The sequence below is a fragment of the Drosophila busckii genome, unplaced genomic scaffold (genome assembly GCF_011750605.1).
Source record: "Drosophila busckii strain San Diego stock center, stock number 13000-0081.31 unplaced genomic scaffold, ASM1175060v1 chrUn_07, whole genome shotgun sequence".
In the NCBI taxonomy this organism is placed as follows: Eukaryota; Metazoa; Arthropoda; class Insecta; order Diptera; family Drosophilidae; genus Drosophila; species Drosophila busckii.
The window spans coordinates 511,225-534,356 of record NW_022872723.1 but is presented as its reverse complement, the minus strand read 5'-3'; the positions used below and the strand labels follow the sequence as shown (position 1 = coordinate 534,356).

At 36.9% G+C, this 23,132-nt stretch overlaps 2 protein-coding genes across 2 annotated transcripts in view; one reads left to right on the top strand and one right to left on the bottom strand.

Moving 5' to 3' along the window:
* Positions 1–780, bottom strand: LOC108599371. Its single transcript, XM_017986180.2, has 2 exons — positions 523–780; positions 1–465 (listed from the first exon to the last, which is right to left on the bottom strand). Exons 1-2 carry the CDS (start codon positions 704–706, stop codon positions 182–184), a joined length of 468 nt encoding a protein of 155 aa, XP_017841669.1. The 5' UTR covers positions 707–780; the 3' UTR covers positions 1–181.
* Positions 781–11,749: 10,969 nt separating this feature from the next.
* LOC108607486 (fibronectin type-III domain-containing protein 3A) overlaps positions 11,750–23,132 on the top strand; it is a 113,781-nt gene continuing 102,398 nt past the window's right edge. The window contains exon 1 of the mRNA XM_033294746.1: positions 11,750–13,582. Coding sequence (XP_033150637.1) covers positions 11,809–13,582 — 1,774 coding nt within the window. The 5' untranslated portion in view covers positions 11,750–11,808. The remainder of the gene's footprint in view (positions 13,583–23,132) is intronic.

Below are 23,132 nucleotides of genomic sequence, written 5' to 3'. Positions count from 1 at the left end.
TATCATCCATTATCATACACCTAATATATTTTGTTGGATTTTCTGTTCAAAATTCCATATTTATTTTCCGTTTCAATCACAGACAAAAAAAAAACTAACATCAAACGGTAAATTTTTGATGCATTTGCGCAGATCTGAATATTTAAACAACTTGAGTATGAGAACTGCGTTACTGCGATTATTACTTAAGTGGCAATCGCGAACGCTTTGGTTTGGTTTGTATGAAACAACAATCTGGCTTTGGGACTATCACTTGAGGTGGCATTAGTGTGGTTGTAGACTCATTGGGCTCCTCTGATGCTAAGGGCTTTTTAAGCATTTTCATGTTGGGCTCCTGCTTCTTTTGAGTCTTTTGCTTGGGGGGATCGGTGCCCTGGCTACCCTCGCTGGTGGACAACGGCTGGGTCAACTCGTCCATTTCGGACATTAGCGTTTCGAAAGTCATTGGCACCAAAAAGTATCTACCTGAAAGACAAAAATGCAAGCTTTAGCTCAATTTTGATTTGCTGGCGATGGGATTACCATTGAGTTTCTGCAGGTAACCATAACGATGACCCATTTCAAGTGTCTGCTTTACAGGCTTCAGTAGATCATTTTGGGGTAGATCTGTATTTTTTGCTATGGTCACAATAATTTCACGTAGTGTCGCCGGAGTTTTGAGCAATTGCAATGCGTGCATTATAATAGCGCCATTGAAATTCGGCATTTCTTTTTTAGTTTTATGCGCGCTGATATACAAAATTTTACTTAATATAAATCTATTTATATTTCAATAGTTACAAGATGTGCAATAAAAGGGTTTTTAAATTATATCTGACAGTTTGCCTACTACGATTGCAAACATATATGTTATGCTTTTAAAAATAGTGAAATAAATCTCGAATCTCTATGGGGAATGGAATAGAGAAACATGGTTTGCGAGTTAGTGCGGACCTCCCCAGCATATAGAACTGAGTAAAATCTTTTAATAATATATTTAAGTAGATAAATCAATTGACAAGCTTACAGGTTTTCAGTGCTACAGAACTATTTGTTTGTCTCTCAATATAAATATTTATATATACGCATATACAAAAAGAGAGAGAGATATAAAATTACTCGCTTTCGTTGCTATCTGCTTATAATACAGACAACGAAATTAACGCCAAGTAAATTGGCCATGTTGGGTTGTTTTTTATGTCTCTGATACATATTTATATCGTGTGGCTGTGGTCTAAAAATAGCGCAAGCATTTTGCTTGACAACTATATCGTAACATATGGTCGAAGAGGCTTAATTAAACACCGAGTAGCAAGCAAAAATTTTGTGTAAATGCCAGCATCAATCATTTGATGGGTCAATTAAAGTGCAAGCAGCTGTCAAGAAACTAGTTGTGATTGGAATAATATGGAAAAGCTTTGATTGCATATTAATATTTCGAATATAGACCGACAAACAGCAACAAGCAAAATAGGGAGAGATAGAGCAAACAGACTGTGCGTTGCTAATATAAACGCAAAAGTTTCAGCATTCTAGCGCCATATGGCAGTCATTGGAGAGTTCACGTGGCGTGAAGCAGCGACGTGCAAAAATTGTGACAAAATATGCAAAAAAGAGTAAATAAATAGACAGCAGCAATAGAATATTATGGGCATGTAAGCAAATGGCGTGTGGGCAGCGCATTAAAGTATGCTATGGGTTTTCAGCTTGCCCCTGGCCTGGGTGTAAATGAGTATATGTATATGTATATAGTTCTGTGTGTGGGATTTTGCATGACTTCCGCTATAGATATAACCATGTCTAAAAATAGAACATACGCGCGTCAGAGAGCAGAGAGCACAATAATAATGACAACAGCAACTGCTGTGACTTATTTGTTGCAGCCTGTAGCTGTTTTTTTTTTATAGAGGGAGAAACAAACTTAACTCCCATCCATTTGCTGCAAACTGACTTGTTAGTCAAATTCAAAAATGGTGCTTTAACTTGTCAAGTCTAAGGCCACTGCAAACGCATTGCAAATGTTTGTTTTTTCACACTTGTCTGAAAATAGAAGTGTAAAAAACCTGAAAAAGAACCACAATGTTTTTTATGCTCGCCACGTGCACTCACCCATAGATAGGGATAGCGATAGCTACAGCTGCAGCTGCAGAGCTACACGTAAAGGTGAATTAGGGTATACCCATGTGTGTTAGTGTAAAAACGAAGGCAGCATTACAAGCAGCGCAGATTATTCATGTAAAGTGATATAAGTTGTAGGTGTTTGCCCCAGTTGTGTGCCTACCCCATTAATCGCTTACATAACGCGTAACGGTAAGCTCTATAACTCTACGTAGATATGTCTGTGTGTGTGTGTTGTATATGCAATTGTTAGATTGAGTTTGCTATAACGGAGAGTTGTTAAGCCAAATTTATTTATTAAAATACAAGGTGTAAGCAGTATTTTTTTTTTTAACTTATGCAGTTGTTACTCCAATCTAGCATATTTGAAAGTGATATATACAGTCGTGGAAAAAATAATAGAAACAAACTTTTTGCTTCAGTTAGTTTCATTTATTTCACAAGACGCGAATCCGATAATAAATGAATTATTTTTTTGTTAACATATATTTAAGTATATGTTATAATAATTAAGAAAAATTTTGTATAGAATGGTTTAACAACTTAAAAAAATTAATTATAGTTTTCCTTGGAAAAAATAATAGGAACAAAACGCTTTTATTCAATTAACGCCTTAATATTTAGTGGTACAGCCTTTAGCTTTAATAACCGCAGAGCACCGACGAGGCATGGAAGCAACCAGATTGGCGCAAATTGAGGGATTAATGGCATACCACTCTGATTGCACTTTCTTGCACAAGCCGCCAATTCTTTTTTTAGTCTGCAACATAAATGCTCAATTGGGTTTAAGTCAGGGGATTGAGCGGGCCACTCCATTAAATTTATCTATGTGTCCTAGACCCATTTCTTGACTAATTTGGACGAATGTTTGGGGTCATTATCCTGCATAAACTCCCACTTCAACGGCATTTCATCTTCGGCATAGGGCAGCATAACCTCCTTTAGTATGTTGAGGTAGTCTAGGGCACACATTTTTCCCTTTATCTCGAATATTGGTCCTACTCCAGACGAGGAAAAGCATCCCCATAGCATCAAATTTCCTCCGCAATGTTTAATTTAATCCCAAAAAAACAGAGGTTAAGCAAAAATTTTGACGCAAGTTGACGTTTCTATTATTTTTTCCAGCTGAGTCACGAAGTGCCTTACAAAGTTAGCAGATATCGCAAAAAGTAAAGGCGAAAGCGACTGAAAAAATATTTCTAATTTAAAGTTAAACGATCAGTTATCAATTATTTTTGCGTTTTAGCCAACAACTATCGTTAATACTTAGCAATCGGTTTCAAGTTGCAGAAGAGAATGTTGTTTCTATAATTTTTTCCACGACTGTATATAATAAGTAAATATATTCTTGATTAGCAAGGGAACCGAGTCGATGTAGACATATCCCTCTGTCTGTCTATCGGTCCGCTTGATTGTATGAGCAACAAAATCTCAGCAAGTTTGGCATATGGGTGTTCCTCTACCCGAGGTAAGTCGCTTTTATTTTATTTCCTCCCCCCTTCCTATGTAAGTCGAAAAAGCGACTAACGCCCACGATATTTAACGGAAACAAATCACAAAAATGCTTTGTCATGTTCTCAGTTTTAAAACAATCAGATAAATAACTTAGGTGTTATTCACATTTCAATATTGACAGCGGGGAGCGCTTGCTGACCCATTATACGAGCTGTGACACGTTAACTGTTTTGTGTGTATGTGTTTGTGAGTGCGTTCGTGTGTTTTCTACGATGCCCTAGTCAAAGCGTATATAATAATAATAATAATATAATTTTATTTATTTATTTATTAAATGTCAACAGCGTACATAACACGTAAGGTTAAACAATGAGAAACTTTACTCAAACCATTAACATTAGTGTATGATGTATAATTTTTTCCTTTCTTTTAACAGTAAAATCACTGAGAAATAAATGACACACCAAATTTATTCTCTTTGTACGATCTATGCATTTAAGGCACAAAATTAAAATCATTTTGAGATTAGAGGATTGCATGTCCTTTTAAAAAAGGCGAAAGGAACAAATTTACAAATATAATATTATTTTGATTACGATTCATGTATCATACCGTTACAAAATCAAAAACAAAAAAAAAATACAAAATATCTAAATAAGGAATCCAAGCCTTCGATGGTTGTGCATTATGTTGGATAGTGATAAATGCCTATAAGCTAAACAAGATGAGAATTTTAGTAACTGTAAGGAAACTTATTGTGGGTCGCATTTCGTAAAATTTGTTACCTTATTATCGGATCGAAACAAAACTTGTATGTATCAAACAGATACTCACAAATTTCATTCAAATAAGCTATACGACGCTTTTCTTCATTTTTATGTGCACTGGCATATTCCATATTAAAATTAAAAATTAATTTTGAAAACATCAACATCAAAATAATTTTCTAAGAATGCTTCTAAGCGTCATTAAAATTCATATTGGAAAAATTTCTATATTCAAGAATTGAATTCCAGTCGATTTATTCACTACTTATTCTTGAAGAATATTTCTAGCTTTGCTTTTATATTCGAAAATGCTGGGAACAAATTCAAATGATTTGCCATCAACTAAAAACCAAAGCCTTAACTTGATTACCTTTTGTACCAATCACAATGTTATTCCATATTGTCATATTATTTTCATTTCAAGCATAAGTAAAATTAGGAAGTAGCTTTTAAGCAATTCCCAACTTGCTAGACTCAATCAACATGAACTGACTCGATAGCAGAGACATATGTACATATGATAGTAGTGCCCACTATCTACGGAGGGACGAACAATGTGACATTTATGTGGCGTCCTTACGAAGAATGCATGAATGCTTGTGCGTGGGCTTGTGTTTGTATTTGTGTTTGTGTGATGTATGCGTGTGTGATAAACGAGAGCTTCAGCATTGTGACAGTTCTACACGCTGTTTTGCAAAGGATCTGCTTACTCTCCTCGTCGTCGTGGTCGTGCCGGCTAACTGAAAGTTGGCTCCATATGTGCGATTGTGTGGGCGTCACTTAAAGAGCATTGCTGGTGACAAATTATATGCATAATGCCACAGCTCTTTGTTGCTTTTGTTGCATTTGTTGTTGTTGCTGCGTTTGCGCGTTGAAATGAAACTACAATTGTAGCTTGGACCAAAACCTGGACCTGGGACATGACTTGTGTGCATATGTCAGCATCAGTGCCATTTGGTTTTGCCTAGAAAACTTTATGTGTGGCAAGACATTACTCCGAATACATGCACACTATATATATATGTATATATATATATGCATTGGAAGCTTGTGTGCAGCTGACCATACGCTTCATTCAAAACCCTCACTATTGTATCTACAGACATCGTTTAATTGAAAATGGTTTGTGATGTTTTTATTTTGTATAATTTAGATACAGGATTTATATTTCATTTTTTAATCAAAGATATCATTGAAAACAAAAGTTGTTGGGCTTACCAGCGAATTGATTGATGCTCTATAATCATAGGTATAGTAAAAAACTTGAAAGTATCTATGTTTTACACCATCAATTACATATGGGCAGAATTTTTTATTGCAAGAGAATTCTCCATTAAAAATTGTTATAATTTGAAAAGTTATAAAGTTATAGAAGCTAACATTATAGAGCTAACATTTTTTTTGTAGTTTATAGTCCGTTTTTTTTTAATACTTAAATTGTTTATTTTAATTGAGTTAACATAACTCTATTTTTGTATAACGTATAATATTTTTCATTTACGCAACAAGATTGAGGGTAATAATAACATAATATAAAGCAGTATTATGTATATATGATAACAAATCTCTCTCTCTCTCTTTCAAGCTGATTCCGTTTATATTTTGTAACTGAAAGTCTTACGTTACAATTTTTGAATTTAAATATTAGTGACTTATATTGTCCCAATATCTAGAAGCTGAAATGTTAATCGGTTAAGAAAACATACCGAGAAAATTGCTTATATTTAATAACCATTAAAGTATTTATTACTTGTTAGCCACAAAAAACTAATCTATACTGTAACTGCTACTTCGATAAAACCAACAATTTTTAATGAGGACTAAAGCGATGGTATTTACAGTTACAGCCTAAAGATATGCTTTGAAAATTTTGCTTTTGAAAGAGCTCAACAGTCAGCTGGGCTATATTAAGTATATTTAGTTTTTGCGTATGTGTATTTTGACTGCTTGTCAATTTCGCATTTGGTTGTGATTTAAGTTAATTAACTGAAGCCATTGCTAGGGTGTTCATCGTCAGACAGCAATTGCACAGTGGGAATTTGTGAGTGAGTGAGTGAGTGATTTCTCAGAAATATATAATATATGTAGAAACATAAATGTAATATAAATAATGTAATTCATTTACATTTAATACATTAAACTTGAATATATATCTTTTAAGATATACGGCTGAAATTTAAATTTCATTGCCAAATTTGCGTGAAAATAATATGTAAAAAAAATCATTCCGAAGTTTAGGTTGCTTAAGTTTTCTTACTAATTTATTACAAAATCCATAAGAATCGGTTATAACATATTTAAAAAAATGTAATATTTCGTATGAAGTGAATGTAACTATTATTGTCTTCAAGGGAGTTGATTCACCTATCAATTGCATAGCTCAGGGTGGAAATCTCTGGATTTTAATTGTTTCAAATGTATAAGAGTTTTTTAATTTGGAATTTAAATTGCTAGGACATTCACCCAAATACGACAATCGTTTAATCATTTTGAGCAGCCTAACTCTACAAATACGAACTTTGATTTTATTTCGGATATAGTATTAAACTTGCCCAATTCTTTCATTAAGGCATTAAATAATATAACAAGTTCTTCGATTTATGTTGCAATACTTGCTGTTATTTAAACAGATAAGAATTAAGTTAAGATTTCTAGTATGCAACAATAACCGGGCTAAATTCCCTGTAGATTATTTAGCTTATTTCAATCAATTTTGAGCAGTCGCAGCAGCAACATAAAAATGAATTTCAAGTTCTACGCACTTGCGCCGAAATTACTGTTAGGCTGTTTTACTGTCTTTGGGCCAGCTGCTGCTGCATTGGGCCTGTTGACTTAAATCCCTAAGCGCATTTTCGCTAGCACTTGCACGATATGCCAAAGTATTGCCCACAGGCAAAGCGACGAAATATCAAGTCCATTCTTGACTATAAGTCTTTCCAGCTTTGAGAGTTTTCTTTTTTCGATTTTATTGATTTTTATTTAGCTTAAGCAAACTTGCTGTTAACGCTGGGTCAACTTAATCCAGCTATATATAAGGAAAACAATAACAAAAAAATCACATGGGTCATACATATACTAACTATACAAAATCATACGTTTTACCACAATCATTTATTTACATTTAAGTGAAGACCCTTTCAGGGAAGTTAATTAGGTGGCATCTTTTTAGTCGTGTCCTACTTGGTTGCGCTGTTGATTGCCTGGCCAATGCATTAGGCTGCTCTTCTAGACGTTACGCATAGCTGGTTGCCAAATTTTAGAGTACATTCCCAACCATCGGAACTCTTAGGTTTTTTTCGATGTCCCTGTTTTTCTCAAGATTTCGGCTTGGGCTACTCTGGGGCATAGTACCACCTTGTAAATGGCTTCCTTACTGTGCTAGGTCAGCTTGTTGTTAGCTTTCTGTAGGACTGAGTGCTTAATCATTGTGGTGTGGGCTTCAAAGTTCCAGCAACCTGTGCGATCCCTTGTGCCCTAGTGTAGAGCCCGAATTAGGGATTTCCCGCATGTCTGTGTTCTGGTTGTAAATGTTACATTTGCGCATTTACTGCTCTTGACTCCTATTTTCCACCGCTTTGCCCAGTTTTCAAAGCTGCTGTGAATAACGTATATAAAGTAGGGTTGAAAAAAATAATAACCTTACTTTATATTTTATGCCTCTTATAAGAATAAACTTTTTGGCCGTCAGGATGAGCAAGAAGATATGTAAAAGCCCGAAATACTAAATTTGGTATGATCGAGTTGGTTTTGGAATTTTAAGTGTTCTTCCCTCCAAATCGGATAAAATTTTGACTCTTTGAGTGGGTCCAAGTTCACATAGACTCAAGTTCATGTTGAGATGTCAAAAAAAAAAAAAAAAAAACTGAAACAAGGCGTGGCGAACATTTATTACGTGCCTTTTCTACGTAGGCGTATTATTTAAAGATGCTTGTCATTTGTCAAACTGTAAATGTGACGTGAGCGGCATTTATCATGAATGCGGCACATTGGCACATGCGGCGTATTCGCAATAAAACAAATTAATATAAATATTAATCACACGCTGAGTGAGCCAAGCGAAAAAAATTAAGTCATTTAAGCGAACCTTGAACTAGGTGAAGCATGCAGCTGGTTAACATCCTTGTAGCGTTGCCTGGCGGTCAAAACTGAAATTAAAATGGAGTCGAAAATGTGTTTGCCACAGCCTTGCAGTTGTTTTTCTAACAGCCTGGCTGGCGGGGCTCATGAAATTGGAAGGCGAACTTGTTGCGCGTGTATAAAAAAAAGCAGCGCCAGCTGGGGCAGCATGCACGACATTTTTTTTTTTGTTTGTTTCTGATGGACTCTAGAAGTCATGCGTCCTGTGCGTGGGCAGAGAGAGAGTAAAAAAGAGAGAGAGGGGGGACAGAAAGATATAGAGAGAACGTAAGTTGGAGAGCAATTGAGTGTAACTCGACTTGAAGGACAGAGCATCGGATTTTGAGTGAAACTTGCGCTGAGCTGGAGGCAAGCTGAGCGCATTTCTTGAGTCCCTTTGCATATGGCAGGCATTATGCCTGGCTGTAACAATTAAGCCTGGCAGCTGGCAATAAGACCATACACAATTTGCGTCGCCTTGGTAAGCTTTGGTAATGAACGTTACAGTTGAAAACTTTCATCAAATTAGCAGTCTATGAAATAACTCATAACTGATTACATGGGGATAGGGATTTCCCTAAATAAAAGAGACTGTCTGCTGAATGAATGAATTATCAATGAATACTTATTTAATCACTCCATACTTAATACTTACACTTTGAACTATTATTATTGGCAAAGAAAATAAAATGACTTAATAGAATAGAAAAATATGAAAATATCAACAGAAACTGATTGAAACTTGTTACCCCTAGCGGAAACGTTATTTCAACGGTTTCGTTTAGCATTTAAAGGGATTTTAGCCCACACAAAATATTTCAGCTTTACTGCAGCAAATTAAATTCATTGCTGTTGCTTTTTTGCGGGTGCTGGCTTGATGAGTTCTTGTCTTTCGATTCACCAAAGCTAACCAAGTTGCCACCAGTGCTATGCTTTGGCTTTCTGCTTGCCTTGGCTTTCGCGTTGGCAACCTTAATTGCATTTTTTTGGGATGTGCGCGCTTTTGCAGCTTGTTGGGAATGCCACGCGCTTTGTTTGCGTAACGTCCATGCACACGCACACAAGGACAATCGTTTATTATTATTACTTTTATGCCAGTGCACAGAATATTTTAATTTTATATTAATAATTTGTTGAATTTAAATTCACTGAAGTATGCAAATATTTGCCACAATTTACCAGCACGATTGCTTTGTCATCATTATGAAAAAATGAGAAAAACCTGGCCGAAACCGACACTATGAGACCTGGTACACAAAGCAAACATAGAAGCGTAATTCTTTGGAAATAGAAACACTGGCAAAGCATATTTGGTTGCTCAAGATCGTTGCTCATACAGATGGAGAAGCAGAGGCACATGGCTCAATCGACTCAGTTCGTCTCGTTTATTAAGAATATATTATGGGGTCTGCCACGCCTTCGTTTGCCTCTCTTTCGACTAACTTAAAAGACCCTTTGTACATTTTTATGCTCAGGTCTAATCAGCATGCAATTATTTAGATAACCATTTCGTTCTACGTGTTTATAAGTATGCATGTGTGTGTGTTAGAAATACAAATTGTTGCATAATTTTCGGAGCAAATTAGTTTTTAGTCAAAATAATTTTTTTTGGTTACATAATTTGCTTAGAAATAAATTATATACCATGAATATATATGAATATATTTACTTCTATGTCAATAAATAATTAAATATTTAAGTTCGCTTCAAAATGAAATCATTGCTAAAATATATTTAATAAGTGGACGCATTAAAGTTGGGCGCAACCATCTTTTACATTTTTGTAAAAAATGGAAAAAGGGTATCATGAAGCTGTGCAAATGTTATGTAACAGGAGAAGGTGGCGTGGCAGACCCCATACGTCATATATTATTCTTGATCAGCTCGACGAGCTGAGTGGATATAGCCATATCCGTCTGTCCGTCCGTCTGTATGAGTGCGTGTTTCCCAGCAACTATAAGAGCTAGATCAACGAAATTTGGTATGTAGGTGCTCCTATATCCACAACACTACGCTTTTATTTTATTTTTTTAATTTCCTTCCCCCTCTCTCGCAAAACGAAAAAAAAACGATACAAGGCAGTAAATAAAAAAATCTTTAAAAATCTGAAATAAAACACAAAATTGCCTAGTCATGCTTTTGACCGATTTCGGATAAATAACTTAGCAATTATTTTCATTTAAATTTTCAATATAGACAGCGGGGTGCACGTGCGGCGTCGCTGCTGTTTTGTGTGTATGTATTCATGAGTGCATGCGTGTGTTTGCTGCGATGCCCTAGTCAAAGTCTATCTAAAAGTTGGTGGCGCCCAACATTAATTTGTCCACTTGTTTATTAATTTCTTTTACTTTTTTGATTATCTTCTTACAAAACAATATTCATATATTTAAAAACTCAATCAAGGCTTTAATTGATTATTTATTATTATTTACACCGCTTTGATGAAGAAAACTAGCTAAAATACAATTGATTTTCTGTTTCTATTATTTATATATTTAGTTGCTTAGCAAATAATCAAATATGAATTTTTTATAGTATTTAGTCTTATAGCTTAAATTTAAAACAGTTATAAAGGGCATTTCTTCTGATATTTGCAAATCAATTGAATTTTATTCGATGCTCTTGTATTGCAAAAAAAAAACAAAATCTTTTGCAACTCTTACACATTGACCCAATAAAAAGTAAAAGTAACCTTTGGTTGTTAGGCAAACAAACAATTTCCGAAACAGCACAAGCCGTAGAATATTCTAGTGCAGCTGTTTACAGATGAATTTTTGATTTGCTTTTAATTAAAATAAATATTTTATGACTTTGAACAAATTTTTTTGCTTCTCAATAAAACTGCTGCCTTTCTAGGTAAATTCAAAAAGTTTGTGTCAGCTAAAACTCTTTTTGTTGTTTACTTTCAGGCTTACGCTCCTGTCCATTCAATTGTGGAAAATTTGAGGCAACATTTATGGAAATAACAAGAACTGATAGATGTGTGCACTAATTTGTTTCTAGGCCAAGAGACACTCCAATGGGATTGCCCCCAATTGATGCAATGAAGTTAGGCACGAGTCCTCTGAGTCCTCTGAGGCAACGACAGCAACATATTTTAGATGCAAGAGTCATGCAGCAGCAACAACAGCAACAACAATCAGCACAATTATCGATGCTTGGTGCTATGATGCAGAAAACAATTGAAATATAAATTTGCGTTGATTAACTGAAGCGAGTCTACAGATCAAGTCAACAATTTCGTCATTATAAAAGTTTAATTGAAATATAGAAAATATATATAAAAATGGCAGCAGCAACAGCAACAACAACAACAACATCGACAACAACAGCAGCAGCAGCAGCAAATACAAATGAGGACAAGTTGGATTTGATGTGCAATGGGTGTGATTATTTTGCCCCTGCAACATCGATACTTATCGATAACAGCACGCAAACAGAAAACGATTTCGATGAAGATGCACTCGCAGCAGCAGCAGCAGGAGCCAAGTCGGCATCGCAGCTATCGCGAATAGTAGAGGAAGAGCTAGACGTTGAATGTGAAGATGAGACTGAAAGTGATGAAGATGATGAGAATCAAATTGATAGCCCAGCAGCAACCGATGCTGACTTTACGGAGCAAGTGTTGCCCAAGGAGCAGCGGCAATTTATAATTAAATCGGCAACATCTGCAGCTCAGCAGCAACCTTTTGTCAGTGTCAGCAGCAGCGACAGCCACGAGGAGCTGCAGGTGGATGTGGCACGTTTAACGGGACTCGCACTGGAAATGGGCTACGCACGCATTATAGACTACGATAACTTGCGCATAATTGAGCACGTCATCGATAGCGATGATGAGGAGGACGATGATGATGATGATGTGGCTGGTGATGTTGATAGCGATGCGGAGGCAACAACATCATCAACTGCAGCGGCTAAGCGTGCGGAGCTACAGCAGGCCTGTCAGGATTTGGTGGCTTTCATAGATGAAAGCTATCAGCTAATCGACAGAGCGGGCGTAACAGGTGTTGCAGCTGCAGCTGCTGGCGATACTGCAGCAGCAGCAGCAGCACACAATATTGTTGATAGCAACAACAATCGCAGCATTGTGCGTGATGACGACACAGCAACAAAGGCGGAATGTCCGAGTGTAAATGACGCAGGCAAAGCTCAAATGCAAATTGCAATTAACAATGGCGAGCAGACAAGTCAAATCGGCACAGCAGCAACATGCAGCACGGCAGCAACATCAAGCAGCAGCGCATTGGTAAAGGCTTATAAATCAAAATTGACGCCATTGGCGCCACCATTTCAGCCAGCGGCGCTAAAGACCAATTTACAGCAAACAGTCAACAGCAACATCAACCACAACAACAACAACAACAGCAGCAGCAGCATGGCCAAAGCAGCTGCCACTAGCACCTTATATGCAGCCTATGAACACACAACCGTATACTATCAGCAGCATACAGCGCTGACACAACAGCAGCAACTGCAGCAACAGTTGTCGCCCAAACAGCAGCAGCAGCAGCAGCAACAACATCAGCATCAGCATCATTGCGCACAACATGGCGGCATACCGCACATTCATTTGCCATCTAGCAATGGGGCTCAGCTGCTGCCCGTACAATTGATTACCTTAACGCCAACAGCAGCAGCAGCAGCAGGCACAGCAGCAACATCCTTGACTGGCGCCGGTACTGCTGTTTCCGCCGCTGCTGCTGCTTCGTGGCCACTTGTGGAGGCGCCAATTTACATTGATATCAATGGCGAATATCGAAGCTATTGCCCAGCTCATGGGCCACCAGCAATGCCAACTACTGGCGCCACAGCCCAGTCATTGCTGTCTCACCAGCAACACCAGCAGCAACATCAGCAGCAGCACCACCATCATCATCATCATCATCATCTTCATCAACAACATCAACATCAGCAACAACAACAACAACAGCAGCATCAGCATCTAGTGCAACAACATTTGACACCGTCGGCGGCCGCTGTGACAAATGTTAATGGAAATATCGGCCAGGCAGCAGCAGTGACAGTGCCGCGCTTACTTTTGCAGCAGGACCCGGATGTGAGTGTCCAGCAGCAGCAGCAACAACAACTCCAACAACAGCAACAGCAACAAATCGTTTCTGCTGGCAAGCACAGCAAAGTTTATCGAGGTGAGTGCCCGCTTTATGACATTTGTCGTGCAGTTTTTATACACAAAAAACCAGCTGAACCTCGAGACCCCCTGGGCTATTTGAATTGACCAGGCCAGGCCAGTCCAGTAGTCCAGTGTTTTATATTCAAGCTTATGGATAACTCAGCTCACACTGGCGCAAAGCCTATTTTGAGCTTCGAACCTAATACTCGGCAGTGTCATCGGCTGATTATACACACTAGCTAAAATTAATTTTCACTATTTATACATATATGTGTATGGATGTGTGTGTGTGTGTGCAGATTATTTATGCTAAAGCTCAATGGCTAAGGAAAGGTAATCAACAAAGCTTGTTTGCTTGCCTTGTTCGGCTCGGCAAATAATCTGTTGTTTGATATTCAATATTTTGACAAAGGATATAGTTAGTAACTGGATTAGTTTACATTTGGCCATGATTGACCTCGGTGTGTTAACTCTTGTTTACCTTTAGTTATTGACATCAATTAGCCAGAAGTGAAGTAGCCTTACTATAAGATATAACGGTGAACAAAAACTAAATTTTGAATGTCAATTAAAAAAGCTTAACTAGTTACCCATAAAATGATTATTAAAGCAAGATGGACAGAGTGAAACACCTTTGGAGATGCCACAGAAATTTCTAAAAATCTCTAAAACCAAATCGAAGGAGGATAAGAAAATTACGATATTTTATGAAGTTACTACGTCGCCTAAAACCAGCTCCAAAATGATTTTGGGTTGGCTTACGGTTTAATACTTATTCAAAATATCGACTATTTAACTCATAGATTCTGTATACTTATTTACTTATGTATATGTACAGCAATTTTAATAAAAAATCACAGTTTAAAATACCGCTTAAATTGATTTTCTTTCTTTAAGCCTTTTAGTAAGTTAGTCGTTTAAGTGTAGGCAGGACTATATGGCTCTTCCCAGGTTTGCTTCTGCATAAATCTTACTCAAATTAACTATCAGGGGTGTCCAGAACTCACTAGTGAAATAGAGTTCCGCTGAAAGTAATTCAGCGCGAATATTTTCTAGGTCCGGTTCGGGCATTTTCACCACCACCTCCTTTTCAAACTTGGCTTCGAATAGTTGCCTCCAGATTTAAATTCCACATATGTTTTTTAAAGCTTACAATTAAAAAAAAAAATTAGATTTTTGATGTTTGTTATTTAATTTGATTTACTGATGTAAAAATTAATTTTGTATAGCTTGAAAGGTGGCATGCCTGTCCTTACTACGAAATCGGTTTAGGCTGCCGATTTAGACACTATCTGACTTAGCTCTGGTTCATTCGGCATAAACATCGAAAGGTGATTTGGTTTTGTTAAATGGAATTCAAGTGAAATTCAAGCCGAAGTGATTTCCTAGGGGGGTAAATACATGAAAACATAAAGCAATATTCCCAGAAAAGAATACGATGCTCACGTTCAATACCACATATCGAGGCATCGACTATCCCCACAGTCTTGTTTGGTAGTGCTCTTTTATACTTGCAGGAACTTACTTTTTATAGCATAGTTAAATTCTTAAGAGTAAAAAGTCTAATCGTGCTAATCTCGTTTAGTTCGCCGAGCTTTGTCTGGCTTTAACCTTACACGATTTGGTCTTTTATCTGCAATCAGAATGCTTGACAGCGTAAATAGCGTTGATTTTGCAGTCATCACAGTTGGCTAGATTCCCGCAGAATTGCAGTACGCCAAGTTGACCATATCCAACTGAGAATGCAGATACAACATTTGACTGTCCACCACACGCTGTGGTCTTATGGACTTTGTTGCGCCAATGTCTTTGTCACCATCTTTTATCTCCTTCTCTTTAAGCCATCTCTTTCGCACGCAGCAGCATATAAAAAATGGTATCCATTTCCCTTGACATTTTTTTCTCCGAGTTTTCACTTCTACTGCATGCTGTATGCTTTTTGCTTTTTCAAAGCTGATTACTTCTTTTTTTTTTGGCAGAGAGGCTTTTTGCCAAAAATATATTTTAAACTGCCTTTGTCGCTCTTGCCTCAGTCGCTTGCATTTCATGACTCGACTGTGAGGCTTAGCTGCCCACTTTTGTTGCACAACGTCTCTAAGCAAATTTTATATTTTCACAATATTAAGAGTTGCATAGTTTTCGGCAAAACTTGTAGGCAAAAAGGCCTAAAAACCAGCAACGAATTCTGCCGAAATATGCTTCCCAGAATGGCTTGCTACTGCTCCCATTTCCTGTGTGTGTATGTGTGCGTGTGTGTGCGAGTAAAGTGCGTCGTACCCTGTGGCATGCATCATTTGTCTGTCGCGTCAGTCTTTCAGTTAGCTGTCGCCATTGTGGCCATCGTGTCCAGTGTAAATTTTTCAACAAATGCCATTTTGGCTGTGTTACGAGTGCGCGCCTGCTGCAATAATTTTGACACTCACTGTACGCGTACTGTAGCATTTTTTGGCTTCGTTTGGCTTTTGGTGAATCTCATTTTCATTTGCTTGCCGCGCATTTTTTTTTTTTATTTTTTTTCACTGACTTCTATACGCTGTTTGAACTTTTTTTGTTTGTATGTATTTGATTGGGTGTTGCTTATATGTTTTTATTTTTATTTGTATTTTTTTGCTGTACATACAAGCCGGCATCCCATTGGTTTATGACTTGTAAGTTGTTTATTATTAATGTTTTGGCTTATGCTGGGCAGTTGCCATTGTCGCTGCTGCACTTTGTGGCATGAGCTCATAATGAAGTCATAGTTATCATTGCCTCGCCTTGCCGCGAGCATTTTTCCTATTCCCATATTTTCTGCCCTTTTCACACACTTTGACATTTGTATAAAAACTGAACGAGAGCTTCTTAATGTTGTTTCAATGAATGCAATGTAGCTTACACTTATGTAAATAATAACAATAACAGATTGAGATGCCCACAAATCCAATAAAAAAACATAATCTTCAAGGTAACCACACAAGATCCAGATTTGGGGAACTGCTAGCACATTAAATATTAAGATCCTTCAGTGGTAATTCAATCCAAAACATTACGACAAATTGTCAATACATAAGTATGAATTAGTATGAATTACATTAATAGACTTTACCATAAATAATTTAACAATCAGTCGTCCTGAAAAGATTACATATTCTCAATCTGTCGCATAGATAAACTCAACCAACAAAAAGCATATTTTATATAATGGCTACTTTTTTCTAGCATTATTCATAAAATTTACTTATTGTTATAAGACAGATTGTAAATAAAAAGAAAGAGAAAGAAAAGTTCTAAAGCAATCTGGACCCTTATTTCAGATTTACTGTCTGGTCTCCCCATTCAAAGTGTATCAATGGGTTGGCTGTGCCTAACTTTACGTCGCGCTTTTTTTTTTGCTGCTCTTTAGCATATTTGTTGGCCATAAACTATGCGTATGCGTCACATTGCGACAATGAGAGCAGCGAACAGCGAGTGCAGACCCAAGCCCAAGCTCAGGCCTAGCCTACATTTGGTCTATTGCTCATGCTGTTAGCCATAAGCTGGCAGCACTTAGATTTGCAGTCTCTGGTTGAGTGCATTAGTAGCTTTTATGTAATGCATTGGTTAGGCGTTAGTCATGTCTCCATGTGTTGGCTCTGGCAGCGGTTTGGGGTCTAGTATCATATTGCAACTGCAGCTTTTGATTAAAAGTCAAAAGTAATAATATATAGTATATGACTCTTTAAGATATTTAATAAACAAATGACTTTAGGGCACGACTTCAAATCTAAGTTTGTTGCCACTTGTCTTCTTCAATTTAAAGTCTCTTATAGAAGCTTGTGTCCTGTTATCATACATGGCTAAAATTATAAAATAAGATGTTTTAACGTATGACATTGGAAATAAACTTTCTTTAAGGTTTACAAGCCTGCAGAGTACTTTGGTATTATTTATTCATTATTTTCAGAAGAACTTTCTTAGACAGCACTCAATTTAATTGCGTAGGCATATGCATTTGTGAGAAAAGCTTCACTATCCTTCCGGATAATTAAGATTCAGATTAGGAGTATACAGAATATCTCTAAAAAAGAGCATTGGTAATATTGCTTCCCGAAAGGTATCCGAGTGCATACGCTCATACATTATTCCGAAGGAATAAAATTTAAAAATCACATTTTTAAAAATACACAAAATAAAATCGTACGACAAGCACAATAATATATTTAACTTGGGGACCCGGCGAACTTGGCCTTGACTCAATTTTGTTCTAAGAGCTAACATACAGTATACGTTAATAGTGAGTTTACCTATTGGGCGCTTCAGACTTTTCCAAAGGGATTTTAAAAAATTATATTATTTTCCAACCTACAACTGAAAACAAATTTGAAGCAAATCGGCCCAGCCGTTCTCAATTAGTACTTTATATAAGTATATTTATTTATTAAATATTGTTTATATTCATGTATTCCTCACTAAAGGCTCTCCCATTTACCTGTAACTTAGGTAAACACACTAAATTCAAACAGTGCACTTGATAATCAACTTATTCCTCTGCATATGGCAATGACATCAGCCGAAAAGTTTTTAATGAAATAGTAAAAGTTTTCAGTGTGGCACAGCAACAACGTTTGGAAGAAGAAGAAAACCAAAGGAAACAATCTCACATATGCGTTGATATCTTTTTGCAGATATCCAATTCGTTTGACATTCAAGTGGCGAAAACTTGGCATAACAATTGGCCCAAGTCGAACTTAATTAAGGCGTTTAAAGTGACACACACACACACACACACACACACACACGCACACACAGCTGTGAGCTCATCTAGCTAGAGATTAACAGTTGGACTGTGCCCCAAATTGGCGAGCAGTGACCAAAAACCAAACATGACAAGCAAGCGACAGAAGAACTGTCCAAGTTTTGCTGCAAAAAACTTGAGACAGGACGAAGGACAACTGGCAACCAAGTCGAGTGGCTTGTTGTTTAAGGTTTTCACTATCTTTCGCTCTTTCCGTATCCTTCCCTGCTGCTCTTCCTGGCCGTGATGTCAGGAATGAATTGTAAGCATTGCTGTCAAATTTTAATTCTTCGTCCGTTTGCAGGCAGCTGAATTATATGCTATAATAATTGCCAGCATCCTGACATCCTGGGGCATGCTGCTCATGCTGCTAAAATTTAATTGCTACTACCCAAGTGCAACAATTGAGAAAAGCGCGCAAGAAAATTGTTTGCTGCCTGCTGCAAAAATTTCTTTTGCCATGGCAAAAAGTTGAATGCAAGCTGCCAGCCAGCCAGCCAGGCAAAAGTGCAGTTTGTAGTTAGAGACACATACATAGATACACATTTGCTATCTGTGCTGGCACACATATGTTGCGGCTCCTGTTGCGGTTGCTTTAAACTTTGTTAAATGCCGCGCCGTGTAAGCTTAAACCCTCCAAAGCCGCCATCATCTCCCACCCACCCCATCTCTCTAGCAAAGTAGACAACTAACTGTGCTTTGCACTGTCAGCTGGGTGTTGTTCCACTTAAGAGTTTCCATTGACAGAGTTTCGGGAGTGTGTGGGTGCGTCTTTGGGGAATTCAAAGTGATACGAGGCGTATGCGTGATAGGGAGTTGAAATATTTGCGCGGGTAGAAAAAAGCGAAGATATCTCTAAGCTGAATCGAAAGCACACAGAAAGTTATTTTTAATATTAGTCGTATCATGTTTATTGTGCATATTTTAATATAACGTATAAAAATAGATTCGTTCAGCTGGTGAGAGAGTGAGAATCGTTGAGGAATTTAGAGATTGATAAATTTAATTCGTGAATAAATGTTGGTGACTTTGTAATATCAACTATTAATATACATATACTCCAAATAGACTATATGCAAAAATTCTAAAATTCTGTGAGACCTTCAATTTTGAGGGCATGAAAATGAAATATTTCATAACTAAATCCAAATCGATGTCAATCCATTTAAATAAAAAATTGTAAGTAGCTATTGAATTCTTAGCATCTTTAATATTCTTCTGACAGTAGTTTGAACTTACATAGAAATGTCCAAGTTCAATCCATTCAGTTCGTCTAGGCACATAACTCTCCATGAATATATTCATTTTTTCACTTAAGATACACTTTTCAATTTTTAAATTAGCTTTCAATTTTGAAGACTTCAAATTGAACGAATTGATATCATTGAAAATAGAACACCAAAAAAGGAATGAGTAAAAAAAGCAACATTCTTGTAAAGTGATAGGAGGTAAACCAGTAACATTCGAACAGACAGGATTCGAAATCAATTATTCAGCAATAAAGTTGCCAAGCAGAGTGCAGGTTCTTATTAAGCAAAGCTGTCTTTGCATTTATCCATTGAACTCTTTTGCCGAGTTTTCCTCTGAGCGTCTTTGGCTTGTGTGGAGTTTTTCCTCTTACGCCTGATTACCTTTGGAACTTTCACTAAGCTACTCCGATAGAGGATCTGACAGTTGCATAAGCTTTTTTCTTAGCGCTTTTGCTGGGTTTTTAATTCAGCATCGTCTCACGATTCTACTTATGTGTGTCTATGTCAATGTGTGTGTGTGTGTGTGTGTGTGTTCGTGCCTTTTTTACTGTATCCAAACAACTTTTGGCTCTTGGCAGGCTGACAGGGCGACAGGACGACAATGGAAGCCAGCGAGCAACCAAAAAAGTGCATACGTAACTTTAAGTCACACTTGCCTTATTCACACATTCTCACGTTGTGCGCTCTCTATTTCTCACATTGCTCACACTTATGCAGGCAAACACTCCCATTCGCATTCGTAACATTCCCATTCATATCTATGTTGAATGCTTGGCTCGCTTAGCATTTCCGTTGCGCAATTTAATGGCAGGCTTCGCTTTCCTTTATGCCAAAGGGGTTAGATTAAAGTTGTAAAATATGTGTGACTGCAAATATGCAATTCAAAAAGGACTATATTGCAGTTCTGCTAACTGCATGATATATAAAACTTATACAAAACATATCAACCAATTACTAATACATATATTGAATAATTTTATTGAAATCTGGGCCATCTCTGCAGCAAACATTGAATAGTCGATTTAATATATTTGTACATTGCATAGGTAAATAAAGCGTTATAGTGATTTAAGATAAGCAATACATTAAGTTTGCTTTGGTATTTTGATTTAGGAATTTATAAATATAATTCCCGCACCAAAGGCTTCGTTTATTGGATGAAGTGGTTCTTTATACTAAAAAAAAAGATTTATTAAGTATTTTTTATTATATTCTAGTATAAACTAGTATATAAACTGATAAACTAGTCAGTTAAAGTTTTGAGTCGTGAATCATTCCAAAATATTAAATGTTAATCTCGATTTGCTCCGGGTGTAGGTAATAAATCTCTAGATATTATACTCTCTGAGATCCTGTTGCTCATACAGACGGAGGGTGGAACGGAGATCAATTAATCAACCCAGATCAAGAATGCATGTAACACCGAGCTCGGAGGTGTTTCCTCCTCGCTTTTACATACTTTATACACAACCTTAATTTGTCCTTATTAATGAAAATGTCAAAGTGTATACAGGGATATTGTATGCTCTACTTACATATGTCGAGTAAGTATATATGCATGTATGTCTCTTGGTAGTTTCTAATGTTGTTGGGTGCCAAGTGGAAAATGCATTTTTTATGTTTACAACCAAGCAGCTTAACAGTTGCACACTAATGCACATGTGTAACGTTTTGTACGTATACAACTAGCACACACTGTAGCCTGGCAGGCATACAATAGCAGGAAGACTGAGAGGAAGAGCAAATTGTGAGTGCGAGTGCGAGCGTGAGCGTGAGGGGCTGGAAAAGTTTTCATGTTACCATACGTTAGTCGAGTTAAAGTTTTGCTGCCTTGGCTTGCCCTCAGAAGAAAATGGGCAACAAATTGCTTAATGTTGTCCTTTGCTTGTCTTCGGGGACGAGGCTTTCGATGCTGACTGTGTGATAATTCTTTGCGGTGCGACAGCTTGAAGCAACTAAACGGACATTTGCAAATATCTTGTCGTAGCGCTTAGTTAACATACGAGTTAATCGCTTTTTTAATCATTTTGTGGCTAATTGTAATTTAAGTTGTGCGTCAAAGCTCTAACTGTTTTACATAGATTCGTTGGCTCTTGTAGTCTGTTGTGGCTCATTAATCACTAAGCATTTGAGCCAAAGTTTCGCCTGCATAAATCAAAGACCCAAGTCATACAAATTGGCAGGTAAAATAAAAAAACACGAAAAATTTGTATAACAAACAAATTTTGTATTTTAAAATGCATAATGACAAATAATTTGAGGGCTGACTGGCCCCATGCTCGCACCTTTCACCTAAAGTCACAACAAAAAGAGAGGAGGAAAAAAACTTTTACAAAGTAATTGTCATGATTTCAACTTTGAACTGAGCGATGACAGCTTCTCACAAGTGCGCTCTCTTTTCCTCAGTCTTTTGCCGAGTTGTCTCAACAGTATTAGCTAATTTTATGCTGCCTTCTCTCGGGCAAAATTTCATCTTGTTATACACTTTGACATTTTTATTAAAAATGGAAAAGGGTATAATGAACTTGTGCTCATGTACGTAACATGTATGTGTTATGCTATATATATTGTTAATCAGAAAGATACAAAATGGAACTTTGGAGCATTATTTATTTATTATTTTTTCAATTATTTATTTATTTAATATGATTACATAAAAATAATTGAAATTAATTAAATTAAATATTTGAAATTAAATGTTCTTTAAAAGGAAAAGAACAGACCTAACATTTAGATTAGGTAAAGTTCCCCAAATAGATTAGGGAATACTTTTTACTCTTTGGTTTTAGTCATATTTTTTGGGTATGTACGTTTTCCTATTTCCAAAGCAGTACGTTTTAATTTTTTAGAATTTTGGTCACAATATTCAACGGATTTACTTTAAACTGAGCACATATACTTCAACCCTAGCTGTGATGTGTGAATTTGTAAAAGCGTATCAAAAAGTTGGCTGTGCCCAAACTTTAATACATTCTTTTTTTTGCATTTATTTTTCTTTGCCAGCCTCCTTGACAGATTCACGCTGAATTCGTCGCCGCTCTCTCTTTCTCTCTCTATCTATCACTTTGCCACTCGTCTCGTCTCATCTGGTACAAAAATTTATGCAAATATGTTACAGTGCCTGCCCATGTTAAGGCGAACAAAATAAGAGTAGCGTAACTTTTACCCAATGCCGTTGTCAGCTTAAATGTCGTCCTGGCGCCAAAGTTTTTGTTTGCGAGTTTGGTTGGGTAGACAGCAACTTCTTTTTGGTAGGCAAAGGCAAATGCAAATGCAAAAGCAATAGCAATAGCAAATGCAAAAGCAAGTTAACTTGCGGTCTGAACCACCCTGACACGCAATGATTACAAAGAAGCTCAAAACTTTCAAAAATTAAAGAGAAGCGCCCGAGCTAGTTTTTGACTTTTAGAGCCCCCTGCCTCGGACTTATGTACATAACACTAGCTAGGACATAGCTCAGTTGTATAAGTGGATTCTTGTTACCCGTATCTGGCGGTTTTGCAATTCCAAGTGACCGTTAATATATCAGCAGTAGTCTCGACAAGTAAAATATTTGCTGAACT

Bases quoted from the DNA above. Each gene is read 5' to 3' on its own strand.
- LOC108599371 (XM_017986180.2), bottom strand. From the start codon at position 706: ATGCCGAATTTCAATGGCGCTATTATAATGCACGCATTGCAATTGCTC. The intron at 466-522 runs GTAATCCCATCG...TTTGTCTTTCAG, and splicing joins TTACCTGCAGAAACTCAATG to GTAGATACTTTTTGGTGCCA.